Source organism: Sphaerodactylus townsendi, linkage group LG02 (genome assembly GCF_021028975.2).
Source record: "Sphaerodactylus townsendi isolate TG3544 linkage group LG02, MPM_Stown_v2.3, whole genome shotgun sequence".
Classification (NCBI taxonomy): Eukaryota; Metazoa; Chordata; class Lepidosauria; order Squamata; family Sphaerodactylidae; genus Sphaerodactylus; species Sphaerodactylus townsendi.
The window spans coordinates 123303261-123322463 of record NC_059426.1 but is presented as its reverse complement, the minus strand read 5'-3'; the positions used below and the strand labels follow the sequence as shown (position 1 = coordinate 123322463).

The 19203-nt window shown below is 40.5% G+C and overlaps 1 protein-coding gene across 2 annotated transcripts in view; it reads left to right on the top strand.

The window, feature by feature from the left end:
- The window catches only part of GANC (glucosidase alpha, neutral C), a 44235-nt gene extending 26580 nt beyond the window's left edge, over positions 1-17655 (top strand). For both annotated transcript variants that reach the window (XM_048485845.1, XM_048485844.1), the window contains 9 exons: positions 1185-1286; positions 1802-2045; positions 5454-5518; positions 6769-6845; positions 7734-7808; positions 11093-11206; positions 13837-13949; positions 14843-14946; positions 15735-17655. In XM_048485845.1, the coding sequence (XP_048341802.1) occupies positions 1185-1286; positions 1802-2045; positions 5454-5518; positions 6769-6845; positions 7734-7808; positions 11093-11206; positions 13837-13949; positions 14843-14946; positions 15735-15844 (1004 nt within the window). In that variant the 3' untranslated portion in view covers positions 15845-17655. The remainder of the gene's footprint in view (positions 1-1184; positions 1287-1801; positions 2046-5453; positions 5519-6768; positions 6846-7733; positions 7809-11092; positions 11207-13836; positions 13950-14842; positions 14947-15734) is intronic.
- The last annotated feature ends 1548 nt before the right edge of the window (positions 17656-19203 follow it).

Here is a 19203-nt window from a genome sequence, read left to right as displayed (position 1 = left end):
ACAGATGTAAAAAATTCTTGAGAGTATAGAGATAATATTAATCAAAATATGAGAAGACAGGGAGATGGCTGCCTAAATTTCTGGTCATTGAGACAGAGTTTAAGGCTCTGAAGAGTCGCTTCTGTCCCCCCTAATACCAACAGTGTTTGAATAAATTATGCAAAATAGTAAAGTAGCAGAATTATACACACTTTCCTCAATTTGCATTATTTATTCAGGTCACAGAAAACATATTTTCTTGTCACAAATGTTTTAAGGTTGATATCTGTATAGAATGCATATAGTGTTCTAACCATCCTAGCAGTAAGAGCCTGTCAAAGAAAAAGACTGGTGGTGTTGTTGTATTGCATACAAAATAGATGGAGAGAGAGAGAGAGAGATCATTGAACTGTGGAGCATTTATATTTCTTATAAAGTTTAGAAAGCCATTTACCTTATCAATGGAACTTTTCCACCAGAAATTGATTAAAAGTTAGTGGGTCTGGTGAAATTCAAGTGCGGCATGTCAATTTCCTAGACAAATAAGGTTGTCATCCTCAGATCTCCTTCCTGGAAATAGACTTGATTGAATAACATGGGACTTACTTCTCCATTGCCTATTTAGTTTTTTTCTCTAAATTTCCTAAGATCAGGTAAAAAGTTTTGAGAAGCTGTCTTATCTTTTGCATTATCACTTTGCTAACTTGTATCTAATGCATATTAATGACATTCATTTTGTCTCTGCAGAGATTTTTAAAATGTAGCTGTCACATTCTAAGCTCAAGGGAGAAGTATACATTGTTTTCCGTATAGCTAGAATAATGAGGTATCAGCTGCTTCTGGCATTAGAAAACAAGCATAGTGACTGCACTAGTAGTGTACACCTGATGGATATTTGTTCCAGGTTTGATGCAGTTTCTCATGAGTCATTAGCATTCAACTTTAGCTAAACCAACCTGAGACTAGAACCAATTTGGGGATACAGTGTCATCTTGAACACATTTACTCAGAAGTGCACCCCATCGCTCACACTTATGTGTGACAACTAGAGGGAAATTAGTACTTTGTATGGTTTTGATTTGAATGTGTAAACCATGTTGACCTGCAAAGAGGAAGCAGGGTATAAATATTGAAATAAATCTTGTTCCCTAACATGTATGAATAGGGCTGCTACTCTAGTGTATGATTTTGAGGGGTTTTTTCAGGTGCTGTATGGACTGGAGACAACAAAGCAGATTGGAGTTATTTGAAAATCTCCATTCCAATGTTGCTTACAATCAGCGTGGCAGGAATTTCATTTTGTGGAGGTAAGGAATATACTAGTTCAATCTCTATCAAGCATGTCAGTGGCTTTACTGAAGAGACTTCAAACCACTTTTTATTACTACTGGCTGTCATGGTCAAAATACAAGAGTAGGACTAGGGTGCCCCAGTTTCAAATCCTCATTTTTTACCCAACCTGACTCGCATGTGTCATTAAAATTGATAGATACTGATATACCGAAATTTCATGGGATGAGGTGTAACTGCTCTTAAAACAGCATATGACCAACAGTTTTTAAAAACCAAGCAACTTTGGTTTACATTATACGTTTCAAATACCTTTTACACATATTTGTTGTATAATTTTAGCACAGCTTATCTCCTTTCTTTGAACTGGTTTTTTTTTTTGTAGGGGCAAAGAATTTGAGTTTTGGTAACTTCTGTTCAATTGCTCATGGACAATGCATAACTACATGCAGAAGAAAGGAAAAATCTAGTTGAAGTTTGCATCTTTTTCACTCCTTTCTCACATACCAATTGCCTCCCTTCTGAAACTTAGCGGATGTAGGTGGATTTATCGGAAATCCAAGTCCAGAACTATTCATTCGATGGTATCAGGCTGGGGCGCTTCAACCTTTCTTCAGAGGCCATGCAAATATGCGCACCAGGCGTCGAGAACCGTGGCTATTTGGAAAAGAGAACACGCAAATTATCAGAGAGGCTATCAAGGAGCGCTACTCCCTTCTTCCTTATCTATATTCACTTTTCTACCGAGCTCATACTGCTGCTGAACCAGTCATGAGGTAAGTTTGTCATTTAAAAAGATAATTTCTGCCTCACGTTTGGGTATATTCTTTTAACATATTAATTTATTTAGTTCATTTTTATCCCATCTTTCTCCCCAATAGGGATCCAAAGCAGCTTACATTATTCTCCTCTCCTCCATTTTATCTTCACAACAACCCTGTGAGATAGGTTAAGCTGAGACCCAAAGTCACCCAAGCAAGCTTCCTGGCATGAGCTGGGGATTTGAACACAAGTCTTACCGATACTAGTTCCACAATCTTAACCACTAAACCACAATGGCCCTCAATTTGACTCTCAGCCATCACACTGGCTCTCAAATGATCACTAACCGTTTGGTTACTGTGAACAAAAATAATAAAATCCATGATTAGATATAAAAAAGTAGTAGTCAGTTAAAGTATGTATTCAGTGGAGGAGTCGCTAGTACACGAGGAAGTTAGAGGAAATACTTTTTTGTTCTGTTCCCTGGGACAATCCTCAGTGGTAAGAAGCTTTTCCAGTTGTGGCCCCATGCCACAATAAAAGCACATGATGACGCATGATGACAAAATAAAGTATTAAAAAGAGTGCACTGTTGTGAAACTTATCAAATGCTAAAAAAATAATAAATCTAATTCTCAACAGGGCAAGGTCTGTGGATACTTGAATCCAGAGACAAGAGGCATGAACGGACACAACAGACCATTCTACAATTCTGACAAAGTCTCAGGTTTGCAGGAAAATCTGGAATCTTAAAAAAACCCTCTCCAAAATAATAGAGCCAGTTCCTGGAACTTTAAGAAACCAGTGGCCTCTATGGCAATTGCTAGGCAACCGCAACAGTATTTCTTGATGATGACTTTGTTTCTACAATAATAGGCAGGGACAAGGAGCACATTGTTTTGGCCTTTGAGGAAGGATTCGTCAAGGCCAGGCCTGACAGCAGCTATGGGTAATTTGATATCACACAAGTTCCGTGACTCATTCTGGCCCAAAATCATCACACATTACAGTGTGATACAGCAGAATTTCAGACTAGGGTCTGGAAGACCCAGGTTCAAATTGCTACCCTGCAATGGAATTTTGGTGGGTGGGTGGGTGGGTGGGTGGGTGATATTGGGCCACAGGGCCAGGGCCAGTCACACACAGTCACACACAGTCAGCTTAACCAGTCTCACAGATTTGTTGTAAAGAGAGAATAGAAGTTAATGAGGTAAACTACTTTGGGTCTACATTGTGGAGAGAGGCAGTATGTAAATGTAAATGTAGCAAATAAATAATAAATATAGCTGAAGATTTTGGTAAATACACTGCAAGATGAAACTCTCCTCTCCCCACAAAAAAATAAGATTATACATAAAAGTAGATAATACTAAATTTAAAGCAACCCTTCCTAAAAAATGGTAGCAGCATAAACAAAATTTTGTGATTGCATAGCAATCAACCTACAATAAATAATGTAGGTCAGAGAAGGAAAGAATTGCTGGCTCATTCCACACATGCAGAATAATGCACTTTCAAACTGCTTTCAGTGCTCTTTGAAGCTGTGCGGAATGGCAAAATCCACTTTCAAACAGTTGTGAAAGTGGTTTGAAAACGCATTATTTTGCGTGTGCGGAAGGGGCCGCTGTTAACTTTTTCCACTGTTGAGATTGGGTAGGTTTGTAAAAGACAAAGCCGTCTTTCAGATATGCTGATACCAAGCTAGGTAGGGTTTTAAAGATCAACAGCAGCACTTTAAATTGTGCTCAGAAACAGATTGGAGACCTGTGTAGTACATGGGTCAAGATTGGAGTGACACTACTCACTCCAGTCAACACCACTACCTTGATTGCAGCATTCTGCCCCAGTTGAAATTTCAAAATACATTTCAAGTAATCTAATCTAGTAGTCTAACTTAGATGTAACCAAGGTGCTCCTCAGTGCCAGATCTTTTCTATCCAGGAAAGACCACAGCTGGTTAACCAGTCAAAGCTGGTAAAAGGCACTCTTGTCCACAGCTGTCACCTACTTCTAAAACAGTAGACTTGGATCTAAGAGCACCCCCAGACTGTGAACCTGTTCCTTCAAGGGAAATGCAGCCCCATCTAGAATGGTGACACCTAAAGTCCCAGGTCAGAATTTTTCCTTACCAGTATCACTTCTGCCTTATCAAGAGTAATTATTCTGAATTGTGTGTGTTCTCCTTGACCCCTTCAGCATGGGTCCGAGGAGTGGCGGGGCATGGGTGCACATGTTGTGTGCAGGCAGCCCTGGAGATGCCATGACCCGCAGCCACGCCTCTGCACAGAGGCGCACCAATTTTTTTTTTAACGTACCTTCTCTTCCCTGAGTGGCTCCATCGGAATGAGGGAGCACACCACCATGGCCCGGGCAATGCCCCGAGGATTGGAGGGTAGGAGGAATGTCCCCTGGTCCCTACGGAGCTACACAGGGAAGATGAGGTAAGGTATTTTTAAGCAGCGCACCAAAAAACAGCGCCTTCCACCTGGTGGTGTTCGCTCAGAAAACAGCACCACTGTTTTCTAAAAGACTTGCTCATTTAGCAAGTTAAGAAAACACTATTGTGGGTGAAATGGGTCAGTGCAGCCTTGCACCAGCAGCAACAGCTGTTCGAAGTCCTCCCCACAACTGCGTTTTTACTGGCCGCATACCACTGTATGCGACCTGTGCTGTGTGGTTGTCATGGGCTTACCCCATCCTACCACACCACGTGTCAGAAAGTCATTGTGATCTGAAAATATGAATATGTGTAAACAAGCCTTGGTACACAATATTCTGCATGCTTGGCAGGAGTTTGAGAGTAGAGTGTGTAAGAGAGAACTGTTCTTCAAACGACTGAAATTGTCATTGACCTGTGGTAACTACAGTGCAGATACATAGGTTATATAAGACATAAAGGGAGCATTCAATATCCCTGGAACTCCTCTTTCTTTTTCTTTCTCTCTATATAAATTAACAAACAAGGACACTATTTTCAAACAAGCTAGTGTTCTTGGGATTCTTTGTTGGTAGGATTACTGATTACTGGAGGAATTACTAATGTCAGTTTATGAGAAAAGGTTTGTAGAGAGATGAAGGGTTCTCTAATTAAAAGACAAAATATTCTATAAACAAAAATACTATTTTTTTGATCTTTTCTTGTTGTTCAGTGAGTAGACAATGTCTTTGAAAACCCTGTCTCTGAAAATGGGAAAAAATCATAAACTGTTGTCTGATAATTAATCACAGTACATGATTAGACAAATGGCTTTTAAATGCCCACATGAAAAACACAAACTGTAGTGGAAATTTATAGCCATGACATCAACCTCAGTGCAAAATAAGAGAAGATGGAAAATACTGATCCTAAGTGTTCTTCCTGAATTATAGAACACTACTAGAAAAAGAGCACTTTCCACATTCCATCTTCTTCCTTTTCATAGGCCTGTCTGGGTAGAATTCCCCAAGGAAGTTAAAACTTTTGGCATAGAAGATGAGTACATGCTTGGTAAGTTTAAAATCTGCTTAGATGGAGACATTTTATAAACATGACAGTGATGTGATCTGAAGGTGTATCAACTGTTCAAGGAGACCACTGTATACTGTCTGAGAAGGGAAGGAAAAGAGATATATTACCTTATTGGTTGGGATTCATCCAGATGCCTGTGATTTGAGGTCACAGTTTCAGCACTCCCAACAATTCAGATATGGGGTAGCTTCAGTCTACAAGAGCCCTTGGCTAGCATGGCCAAGCACTGGGGTAGATTCACATAAGAACATAAGAAAGAGCCTGCTGGATCAGACATGGTCCATGAAGGGCACAGTCCATCTGAGCCTTTCTTTGGCTTCCAGTCTGTGCTGGGAGGTGGCAATGAAATATTGCCTTGGCATTTGAGCCCTGTTAGTGGGTCTTCTGAGACATTTGGTTTACTCATGTATGGGGCAGGATGCTGGATTGAATTGATTTAGCCAGACAACTCTTCTGTTCACTTGTCATATTTCTTGGAAAGTTATAAAAACTGAGCTCACGGGGTATAGGAAGAAAATCTGAAATTGATTATTGTTGTGATGCGGGTCTAATATGTTCAAGAGTAATTAGGAATAGAAATAAATATTTTAAATAAACAAATATGAGAGATTATTATAAAAGTATTTCCCTCCATATTTTATTCCAAGCAGTAGCCTAGGAAGATTGAAGGAACATCTTATCCTATATAACTGACACAATCAATATATTTTCAGACATTATTTAATGGAGTTTATTTACTGTTCCTTTCTTTTGACTTCAGAGGAACAGCTTTAAATTTAAAAAGTAGATGAAAAGAAGCTGTGTTCAAGTAACAATGGCTTTTTAAAAGTTCCCAAAAAAGGTCACTGGTGAGAGGATAGTAGTTTGAAGTGAAGAAAAGATCTGTGTTCACATAAAACTCACTGATGGCCTTCAGCAAATGACAACATCCAAGTCCAGCCTACTTTCCAGGGTTGCTGTTCTGAAAACAACTTTAAAATAAGGTCTATAAAATACTTCTTATTGCTGGAAAATACTGTAGATATTATTGTTAATGTTTATTGTATAGTCATTTAAGATTTGGATTGTGGGCAGGACTTTAATTTGGCATAGTCTCACCTTAAGTAGATAAGACTCTACCAGACAAGATTCTTCAAAAGTTAATATTGAAGTCATAGTAGAACTGTCAGCTAGTAACAAAATAATGATAATTTTATGAATAGAGAATTTTTCTTCTGTTTGCCATTCAGGAAATGCTTTGCTGGTATATCCAGTCACTGAACCAAAGGTCACCTCAGTCAGTGTCTTTCTGCCTGGTTTACAAGAGGTAAGGATAGCTGATACAAATTCTTTTTTAAAAAATTATTTGTAATTTAGGGCACAGTTAGATGAAACAGTACAAGCAGGAAGGGAGTCTATGATCAAACTTCTGGTGCTTGAAAAAACTAATACAGGGAAGGGGGAGGAAATGAATTTAGATCAAGGTCATGGTGTTAAGCTGGGGAGTTTTTAACCCTTTCACCTTACCAATCCACCTTGAGATATTTATCATACAGGGAAAATATATGCAATAATACATTTTCCTTCATGGGGCAAATGTTCTGGAGGTCTAATTTAAATTGGAAACATTATTCAATGGGAAAAGAATTAAAATAACTTTCCCAGTTCCAACCCAAATTTGGGGGTCTGCTATAGCTACAATTAGCACTTTTTTAAAAAAGTGAGAAAACTGATCAGAGATCTCTGACTGTTGCTTCTAGCCTGGTCTTTATATATGAAACACCAGGAATTTCTTGAAATTGAAACAGAATTTCTGCTAGGAATTCTGGAACAGGTATAATGGACTAATCTGGGACCACAAAAATAGCAGTACATCCCAGTAGTAGTACTCTAATAAAAAGCTTCTGTTAAGGAGGTAAGAATAGTTGTGGAAAGGATCAGTATATATTTTGTAGTTGCCCTAAGCCTATGAAATTAGCTCTTTTTTGGGGGGGTTTTGCTGCTAGTTTTTACAGGAAATATGACGTTTGTTTCAGACAATAAGATTTTCACAGCTGGAGGGTCTATTGATATTACTGTAATTTTGTTTTATTTTTATTGCTTTTCTGTGAGGTGGTGTGTTTTGACCAGCTTGAACAAGGCAAGAAGACAAGTAATGAATGAGTAACTTGGTAATTCATAGTGTTTCCTGCTTCCTGTATTTCTTGCATTGCAGATCTGGTATGATTTTCGAAAATTTAGAAGGCTGGAAAGTCAAGGCACACTGAAGATTCCGGTAACATTGAATAATGTATGTTGTTTTTGACAAATGAAAAAAGAGGGCATCTTTTTCCAAATAGCCACCAATCGGAACAATTAACTTAAAATAGTAGTGTGTTTTGATAATGGAATACTATTGAAAGAGAGGAGAAAGGAGAACAGTTTATAGTCTAGTGTATTCTTCTAGTGCCCTGATCTGGATAGGACAGACTAGCACGATCTCATCAGCTCTCAGAAGCTAAGCAGGGTCAACCATGGCAAGAATATGATGGCAGAGACCACCAAGGAATAGCTGGGTTATGATGTGAAAGCAGCCAGTGGCAAACTATCTCTGAACATCTCTTGCCTTGAACATTCCACTAGGGGTCACCAGAAGTCAGATGTGACTTGATGGCAAAACAAAAACGGTTGGTAGATGAAAGCTGCATTTGAAAAAGGTTTTAAGAAGAAAGAATAAGTAACAAACCCATGAAAGAGATATCTACTGGGAGACTCACTGACACCGAGTTGACCATATCTTGACACCAGCCAAGAAAAAAAACTGTCACATTTTAAAATGTGGTTATGTTTTTCTTTATTTCCTCCTCCCTCTTCTCCTTATTCCGAAGTAATCTTACATTAGTGGGGGAGGGATGCTATAGTGGGGTGCATGCTTTGCCTGCAGAAGTCCCTGGATTCAATTCCTAGCATCTCCCATTAAAAGTTTCACATATCAGTGAGGTGCTGTCACTCAGATAGACAGTGGTTAGATAATACAGTTACCTGATGCAACATAATCAAATTTCATACATTCCAATAAACACTGCCACCCACTAAAGAAAAAACTGAGGTTACTGTATGAAGCAAAATAGGACATTTTGTTTTATTTTGCAGGGAAAATGAAAATTATCTTACAAATTAAAACTGGATCAAAACAAGCAGCAAATATATTTTAATAGTGTAAGTCCTGATTTAGTAGTGTAAGTCCTGATTTCAATAATCCAGGCTAGCCAATTCTTGTCAGATCTCAGAATCTAAGCCAGGTTAGTATTTGGATAGGAGACTGTGGTGGAACGGGCTTGCTTTGCCTGGCAGGCCCTATCCCCCTCTCTGCACTCTCTCAGGAGTTCCAACTTTTCTTGGGGAGGGCTAGCTTTCTCTCTGGGTAAACCACTGCCACCACCTGATCATTTGAGGACTACCCGCTGGGGAAGATCAGGATTCCCCAGCTTCCCTTTCAACCATGAGGCTTCTGCCTCAGTTTTCTCCTTGGTTCCCCTCTCCCGGGTTCCACAGGGTAGATTGGAGGTCCTGGAGGAAAAGCTGCTCAGCCTTCCTCTCTCTCCTGTTTAAATAGCACATCCAAGACAGTGGGGCATACGTGGCACAGAGAACTGTCCTCCACATCTAAGGTTTAAAAGTATTTATTAAAAAGAAAACGATTACCAGTATCTTTTATCACAACACCAGATTGAGCAAGGGTTTCCAAACTAAAGGAGATATAAATGCAAATCCCCTGCTCCTATCTCCTAACATAGTAAGGAGTTGTTGAACATAGGGTAGGCATATAAAGCTTAGAAGGTTGCAATTCTCAAACAGTTCACATTACCCAACTGAGCACATGGTCCAAAAATGGCTACGCCCTTCACAGCTCAGGCAATAGGTCTGCTCCCCAGCAGAAGAAAAGAGAAAAGAGACCTCGCCCTTTCACTCCCAGCAATTTATCAGATCCCAGACCCCACTCTCCTTTGACCTAGTCAGGCTGGGTCAAGGTATCTTTTCCCCCTAGGTCAGGTAAGCATTTCCTGATTTGTCTCTGGAATTTCTAAAGTCCTCCAAATCTATGATACCTGATGGGAGGAAGGGAGGAAGAAACAGAAAAGGAGGGGGGAGCCATTTCTCCACAGAGACCACCAAGGAATACCAGGATTGCTATGTGGAGTCAGTCAATGGCAAACCACCTCTGAACATCTCTTGTCTTGAAAATCCTGTGGTGTCATCATAAGTCAGCTGCGGCTTGATAGCAAAAAGATTACATAATGAGTGAAGAAAGCAGATTTATCTCCTTGCATGGGAAGTAGGGTTGCTGCATATTCTACTGGTCCTCTTGTTGTAGTGGGAGTCCTTTCACAAGCAATCCTTGTTGCCTGTTGCCACTCCAAATCGTACTGGGAGAACTATGAGCATTACACATGGTGTGATGTCACTTCCGGAGAAAACCTGGATCTGCCTTCACATAGCTGTAGGAATTGCTGCAAATTCTATGGCAGGAACCCCCAACAAGGTGCCCATGAGCCCCATGGTGCCTGCTGACATCTTTGCTGGTGCCTGCCAAGTGTTTTTAGAAAGTAGGCAAGACCAAGTGGGACTTTTGTCCAGCAAGGCTTCTGATTGGCCATTGGAGATCTGATTGGGCGTTTAGATTTTTAAAAAGTTGCTTTGGCAGCAATTGTTAACATTGTAAAAGGTTCTTAAGGTAATTTATACATATATACACAAGAATATTTTTGAATATGTTCATTTCAAAAGCATCCTGTTAAGTGCAGCTTCTGCTTGATATGTCGAAGAGATACTATTAGTGTTATTCATCATCTCAGTCTCAAACATTTTGTGACTGGCTCCATTTCCTTTGGTGGTTGTGTCCAGAACCCCGTGACAGAATTTGAATGTGTCCACAAGTTGAAAAAGGTTGGGGAACCCTGCAGTTTGGTTTTTGGAAAAGTGGCTTAGAGAACTGGGGTGTTTGTGTATGTACCAAAAAGTTCTGTCAGGGTAACTGATTAAGGAGGTAATCTAATGACAAATGTTTTAAAGCACGCAATTTTAATGGAATAATAGCCGTTCAAGAAAAGAAGAATTATGTACACTATTCAGCAATACATAATACATTCAAGGATTGATCACTGCTATTCCTTTCATTTTCTTCAATATTATTTAAAGTGCAAAATAAAAGAATAAACTGATCATGCAAAAGTGCTATTGTGGTTTTAAACAGTTTTTTAAAAAAAACATTGGATTGTGGTATATGAACTGATATAAAGCTGTTATTATCTTCTGACGTGTTACAAAATCCATCTAAGTCTGTTGTGATTTATCTCAAAATAATGCTGCTTTGTACCAGCTTCATGACTCCTATACACACTTATTCCCTCGTGATATAAGGCATCAGTACAATTGGTCCTGGTTAACTATTCCAGAAAAATATGGCCCACTTTTAGCAGCATAGCAGTAGTTGCACAGGAGCAGGCTAATGAACTATGTTTCATTGTCTGATCTTCATTCAGAGAGGCCCATTATATTTTGGGTTCTTCTTAAAGCTCTTTTCACTATTTTCAGATTCCTGTGATTCAGCGTGGGGGAACTATTATACCACTAAAGACTTCTGTTGGAAAATCTACAGAATGGATGACAGATGTCCCTTATGAACTCCATGCTGCCTTAGATTATAAGGTACTCTGAAATGTATATTTTATACAGATTATTTATTGAATTTATTTATACCCATTTTGCATTTTTTTCCTCTTTTGGGGAGGAGCTCATTTTATTTAAATAAAGGAATTCAATATATATATCAGCACAATAATTTGTAACACATATCAAAACATTGATTCAGCCAGATACATGCACTATATATAAAGAATATCCTGATTCATAATTCAGTGAGACAGTCCGAGTATAAATAAGATTTGCCAGATCAGTAAATTATTACAAACTATACATCTTGATTAAATTGCCCATTTTGTTACAAAAAAATTATGAATGTGATTCCATTGTCATAAACAACAACAGTATCTCATAGTTATTCTTGTTATTTTATAAGTAAATAATGACTTAGAATAACATTGATTTGGTATATCCTCAAAGTATAAATATCACATAGGGATTCCTCAAATACCTCACAGAAAACTCAAGGAGAAATTCCCTATATAGCTCTATTCCAGAACATTATGAACATAGCTATAAACATATTTGAAATATTAGAAGGAGCAGCAGTAGCGTAGTGGTTAAGAGCAGGTGCATTCTAATCTGGAGGAACCGGGTTTGATTCCCTGCTCTGCCGCCTGAGCTGTGGAGGCTTATCTGGGAAATTCAGATTAGCCTGTGCACTCCCACACATGCCAGCTGGGTGACCTTTGGCTAGTCACAGCTTTTCGGAGCTCTCTCAGCCCCACCTACCTCACAGGGTGTTTGTTGTGAGGGGGGAAGGGCAAGGAAATTGTAAGCCCCTTTGAGTCTCCCACAGGAGAGAAAGGGGGGATATAAATCCAAACTCTCCTTCTTCTTCTAATGTGCTTTGGTAAGAATTTAATAAGTAATACATTTTCTCTAACAGAATTCAGTCAGACTCTTTGAGCCCATGGATCTGTGTTTTTCCATCTAGCAGCAAAGATTAATTTAGTATCTGCAAGAAGGGTTAAAATAGAATCTGAGAAAACAACACAATCTTTAATATAACATGGTACACAGAGGAGTTGCCCCGTATGTAACGGGTGCTTAGACGTCTAGAGCGAGTGTGGAGGAAAACTCGTGACGAGGCTGCGCGAACATCTTATAGGACGTTTATGAAAGCCTATGAGGTGGCGACGAAGGAGGCGAAGAGGGCTTTCTTCTCCTCCTCTCTCGTATCTGCTAGCTCTCGCCCGGCACAATTATTTTGTATAATTTGGTCTTTAACCTCCCTATCGGAGAGGTCCTCAAATTCACAATTGAGCATCAGCTGTGAGGCTTTTATGAGCTTTTTTGCGGATAAGGTCGCGTCGCTCTGCCAGGATTTTCCCTCCACGTTGGCTACAATTAGTGAACTGGAGGCTCCCTTGTCAGTCTTCAGGCCCTTTTTGGTTTGGCCCAGTTTTCCCCTGCTCTCCGAAGCCGCTTTGTTGATAACAGGACCTTAGCTGCTGTTAGACCAACTACCTGTCCTCTGGATCCGTTGCCCCTCCTGGCTTGTAAAAACCTGCAGGGTGGAGCCTCGACTCCCATCTGTTGGCAGGTATCATCAATGGCTCCTTTGAGCAAAGGAGTCTTCCCGGATGGGTTGAAGGAGGCAGTGGTCCGCTACCCACTCTTTAATAAGACCACATGGTTAGATCCGAGAATCTGGCCAATTACCGCCCGTTTCGAATCCTTTCGCTTCTGGGGAAATGTAATTGAGAGAGTGCGGGTGTTGGAGCAGCTTCAAGGTTTTCTGGATGACGCATCGTCGCCTTCGACCCCTTCCAGTCCGGCTTCCGTTCTGGGCATGGGGACGGAGACTGTTCTCGCCGCCCGTCACAGATATACCTCATGATTCAGCCTTGACCGAGGCGGTCAGCGCTGTTGGTATTGTTAGATCTTACCACAGCATTTGATGTGGTCAATCACGACCTTTTGACCCACCTCCTGGCTGCCTCGGTCGCGGGGCACTGTCCTTCAGTGGATTGCCTCGTTTCTCCGGGGCCGAAGTCAGCAAGTGAGGTGCGGGGATCAGGCCTCCCGGAAGTGCCCGCTTGATTGCGGTGTACCCCAGGGGGCTTTACTATCCCCGCTGCTATTTAATATCTATATGCGACCCCTTGCTCAACTGGTACGGAGTTTTGGGCTGACTTGTCACCAGTATGCTGATGACACGCAGCTCATTCTGTTGATGGAGTGGGGAGCGGTCACCGCCCCTGCAGCTCTCCAGCACTGTTTGGAGGTGGTTGCTGGTTGGTTGCAGCAGAGCAGGTTAAAACTGAATCCATCGAAGACGGAGATCCTCTGGCTTGGCCGCGAGGGAGGGAGCAGGACTTTCCAGCCACCGGTGTGTGTGTGTGGGGGGTCACATTGGCACCGACCCCCTCCGTGCGCAGCCTGGGGGTCCACCTGGATTTGTCTTTTTCAGTTCTCACTTTCCACATTCCCACTTACCATCTATTTTAAATATGGGGGAGCTTTTGCCATTCTACTTCATACTAGTCTTTTTAGAGACAGTAGTTTGGGCCTTGCAAGTACTTCTTCTCCAGTCCTGCCACAACAAAGGCTATTTTATTATTCTTTTAACTTTGTTTAAAATTTGCAGAATTCTAACAGTGTTTAACTTGCTGTTTATCTGGTACATCTAGGAGTCTGCCACAGGTGAGCTGTACCTGGATGATGGCCATTCATTCCAGTATCTCCATAGGAGGCAGTTCCTGCTCAGGAAGTTCACCTTCCATGAGAATGTCTTCTCATCCAGGTAATATGCACTGGAGGAAGGGAGGGGGAGAGATAGAAGGTGTTCCTCATCCTGGGCTGATGATCTTGTTCTAAGAATTCAGAATATCAGTGCATCCAAGTGGAGGTGGCAGGGAGGACAGCAAGGCTTCTGATGTTTCTGAGAGCTCTAGAGGTCATCCTGCTTCCCTAGATTCAGGTCAGTGTTGCCCTGGCACAACTGATTATTAAAGCTATGCTGAGCTCTGCCCCACATGCTGACAATGAAGGGTGCTTTATCACCTGCCTAGTGTGTCACAGCGGCAAAGAGAATACACTGTCAGTCCCACCCACCCCCCAAGAGCCAGCATGGTATAGTGGTTAAGAGCATCTGATTCTAATCTGGAAAACCAGATTTGATTCCCTACACCTCCACTTGAAGCCTGCTGGATGACCTTGGGCCAGCCACAATTTTCTCAGAACTCTCTCAGCTTGCTCAAGGATGGCAATGACCTCTGAATGTATGTTGCCTTGAAACACTATAGGGTTGCCAATAGTCCAGTTTGAGTTTTTGCAAGCATTCCCTAAAATTCCCAAAACAGTCTTACAGTGGTGGAACTGAAGTGGTGGTGGCTCTGAGGTTTCCTCTTCCTCCATTCTTTCTTCCCCCTGCCCCACCTTGCTACATCTCAAACACAAAAAGACTTAGTTCTTCATTGGACTGAAGTACATAGAAGAGCTGTGGACTGTATTGAGGTACTGCACACAACTGAGATGGTGCATTCCATTGACTCCCAGAACCTCTTGTGTCTCAGAACCTGCCTTACACTAGTAAATAGTTCTCTATGCGAAAGGCTATGGAAGAAGACCACATACACAGTTTAAGGAGCAGTAGTTCTGATACATATCTCAAGTTTGCCTTTTCCTTCTCCCAAGGTGTGCAGACGAGAAGGGTCAGTTCCATACAAAATGTGTAGTTGAACGAGTACTGATTTTGGGAATTAAAAAGCAACCTTCTTCTGTGATAGCCACAATCCATGGTAAGCAAGAGAATAAGCTGCTGCTTTTGTTGAACATTGCTGAAACAGTGATAAGTGTATGAAACATAAAAATAACCTAGCTAGTTAAATAAGTTAAGTTTGAGAACCAGGCATACAATTAATGTTTCATACTATTTAAAAATACTGTCTTACAATTAATATTCTGTCTTTGTGGAGCTCTAGGCCATCAGCAGGTGACAGTTTCTATTCTCCATTTAGCACAAGGTAATGCTCAGCTAGCAGCACAACAAATATCCTGAGGAAAATGTGGTACTTTTTCTCCTTAGAAACCTCCATACTTCCTGCAGAGAGCTAGTTGGCCAAAATGCACGTGAGACAGTAATTGCCACCTGATCAAGTTGCAGAGACTAGGATAACTGAAATAATTCCATAGTGAGGCTTACTTCAGGTGTTATTACAGCAACGTGGTTGCCTCTGGAAAGCCAGACCACAAGATATTTCTGTCTTTCCTTGTGGGTGTGATTACATTCAGTTAAAGTCACTTGGCTGGCTTCTTCACTGAAGTTACTACTAATTTAGAGAAGAACCTGTGCAGTACAGTTTCCTGGCAGATACCATATCAGCAGGATAATATGAAAGGCCAAAGAGCAGTGGGCATTGACCTTCCCTAGATGATGAACTAAACCCTAGATAATGAACTAATCCCTAAGGATCTTTCCTTAGAGCCGAGGGGGTTTGGTAAGGTTTTTCTCTTAACAACCCTTTAACACTCATGTGTATCATTACAAAATGTAAAACTGAATTTAATCTGTTTGTTTTTAATTCAGATGGAAAAGACAAAAAAGTGGCTTTTGCTTATGATGCCGAGAGCTCTGTACTGACCCTAAAAAAACTTTCATTAAATGTTAGCGTTGACTGGGAGATTGAAATCAAGTGAGAAGATGCACTGAGACTTCAGAGAAGTGTATGAAATAACAGCTTGGATGCCACTAACATTTTACACCAACTGGAGGATTGCTGCCTGCAGAGTACACCTCCCTGCTTCTGGCTTTGCCCTGCTCCCTAAAATGCCACTCCTGGGAGATGGGGCCCCCATCCCCCACAGAAATAGTGTATTTCGAACACATGAATCTGGTTTTAATACTGTGTCAAATCCATATTGTCTGCTCTGATTGGCTGCAGTTTTCTGAGTCTTTCGCAGTCAACTTTTACTCAGTGTTTTTAATGGGAGATTTCACAGCTTGAATACAGGGCCCTTCTGCATGCAAGGTAAATAAACTGGTAACCCCAATACTTCCCCCAGTATTGGGGTGGGATTTAAGGTATTTTCAGCAAGAAGAGGGAATTGGAAAAAATCACCAGCCACTTTGGTCAGCAAAAATGCTTCATAGTACCCAACCAAATGATTTGGGTTAACTCAGCGTGTGTGTGTGTGTTTTATTTTTTCCAATCAGTCCTTTAAATAGATAAAAGTCAAATATTCACAGGATGGACTTCATAGATTTCTATTAATATTTTTCATGAGTGACAACCTTCTGCTACTTCTCAAATGTTTGTACAAGTATGTTCCTGACAAAATCTGTGGGCTTGTGTGAACAGCAGCTGGTGGACAAAGATGAAGAGACACATTGTTTTTGAATGCTTTCTGGCCTGGTAGTGTGCCAACAGAATACTGCTAGACAGAGAGTCCCACAAAAGGAACCTCACAATTAGTCTGCAGATCTAGCGTTACTTACACTTAGTTTTTGAGAAGGAATATATATGGAATAAAGCAAGCCGGTAGATTCTGACAACTATACCGTGATGCCATGCCTACAGAGATGGTTCAAGCAGATTCTAATGCACTGCAACTGATGCTACCTGCAATTAGACTTCATAGGAATGTTTCCCAGAACTGGGTGCAAATATAATCATGATGTATGGGGTACCCTTTATTAGGCCCTAGCCTGAAAATAACCACTTGAAGATCCCAAAATGCTTTAATATGAGGGGACTCGGACACAGAATGCAGCAAGGGCCAGATGGGGACCTTATGCTAACAGTTCTGAAAAACAAGGAAGTCTGATAGGACACAATCAAGGAAGGAAGCTAACTAGAGGTGGGATTTCAGCAGGTTCGCACCATTTCATCAAAACCAGTTGTTAAAATGGTTCCTATAAATAACCAGTTGTTAAATTATTTGAATCCCACCACTGGAGCTAACCTATAATGAATTGTCCAACTTCTATTTTGTTTTAAGGAAACACAGATAAGTGAACAAAAAGTGTAAGTAAACAAGTGTAAGTCTCACCTCTGGTACCACTCCAATATCACTTCTGCTCATGAGAAAGGTAGTAAAGGTCCAGGACTGGGGTGATCTCATTCCTTTCATGGTCTGTTTGCCTTCAGGATCCTATCCTGGTCATTGAGCTTCTGATGGGTAAATATAATCATACTTACATTTAGAAATATGTCTTTGACTAGTAAGGGTGGGAGGCAAGCGTTATTTGAAATTACAATAGCTTCTGCTTTGGTTGAACTATTTTAGTTTATTATTATTTTCTTGGCAAAATACTTAATTTCTACAATACATTTCTTCACTGCCCACTTAGCCCTCTTCGGTGGGGCCTGATCATTCATTCCCTATTCATTTATCCAATACACTTTTATGTAACTACATATATCTCCCACTTCCTTTTGGCTGCTTTTGTAGAGTGACTCTGTGAATTCAAAGAGACTCAATAAACATTTTAATTTGAATCAATTAAATCACTGAGTCTGTCTTCGTATAAATGGTTGTCCTTAGCTATTGTGATGCTAGGGGACCAAGATTAGTAGGGCTTTGCTACAGATGACCTGTTTCCAGAATTTTCCCTTGCAATTAAGGGTGATTTTTTTTGCTTTGCTTTCATGCAATATTTTATTAAGTTTTCTGTTTTATATTTCAGCTTACTATCTCATTGGTGTTATGAATATTTCAGAAATGGGAACCATCTAGAACATATTCTACCAAATCCAGTTTTAACCTGTAAGATTTCTATGAGCAGAGGAAATATCAGCAGGGACTATTTTTGTAACATACTTTCAACTTGATGCATAGAGAACTTTGTCCATATAACTAAAGTACATGCTTCCATGTGCAGTGGCAGCTCCAAAAGACATTTTCCCACTGTGTTTTCAGTGTGCTTAGTTCACCAGCTGCTCTTTTTTCACCTCATGCTCTCTAGAGTGCATGTCTCATAAAACCAAGTTGAAGTTGGAGTAAACTGCTACCTCTGCATTTTAAAATGTTCAGTGTAATTGATCCATGCAAACTTACTGGCCAAGGAATGTTAAGCATCTCTCCCACTTATTTCTTGTGATGGAACTATTTTGAGGACAGCATATTCTGCTTTTCTAATGTACATGCCATGCAGCATGGAAGCTGGAGTTGTTTTCTAGCCACATTTTACTTCATGTGGTTATAAAGGACAGTTGAGAAATGGGTTTGTAGAAACTTCAACATTTTAGTCACTAAAGTGAACCCAAGAAGTCACTGGAACAGTAATTAAGTATTCTTGCTTAATTGGTTTTGTACTGGGCTCAGGTGTCTGTCTAGAAACTATGCCATTTTATTTAGTTGTGATGCCAAAATAGAATGTTTGAGTACCAGGTGGTAATTGCTACAATCATATCCTCCTTGGGAACTTCCAGATGTCTTTGACTGGTTGGCCACTGTTAAAATGCTGGACTAGATGGGTCCTTGGTCTGATCCGAGACAGTTCCTATGTTCTGACTGAGGGAGAAGATAATGTCCCTTCTTGTCCATTTGTTTAGCAAACTATGCCTATTTTTACCACGTAGGAGTTACAGAGTCCACCATAACACTAATACGCAACTGTAAGAATAAGATAAAAAGTAAAGGGGTTTTCATGGCAGGTCAGTTTTGTTAAACTTTTAAAGAAGAGGATCTAGCTCTAGTTCTAGTTCTGCAAATCCTTGCAATGAAAGTCAGTCCATAGGATCAAACCTCCTGGCCATCTTCAACTTACATACGATACACTGTCCTGATAAGACCTAACTGATGGTATTTTTAATTGGCTCAATCTCATACTGTGGTAGGATCCAGGTGTTTCTTGTCATATGATCAAGAGTTCTGTTTAACCTCAGAGGGTACACATTGTTACATCATTGAAGGTTGGTCTTGTCTGTGTTGTAGCTTGCACTAACTGAGTTTGTACATGTTTACTTAGAAGAAAGCATCATGGAGATCAATAGGGTTTCTTAATAAATATGTAAAGGATCGTAGCCTTGGCCTCAGAGCAGGGTACTAAAACA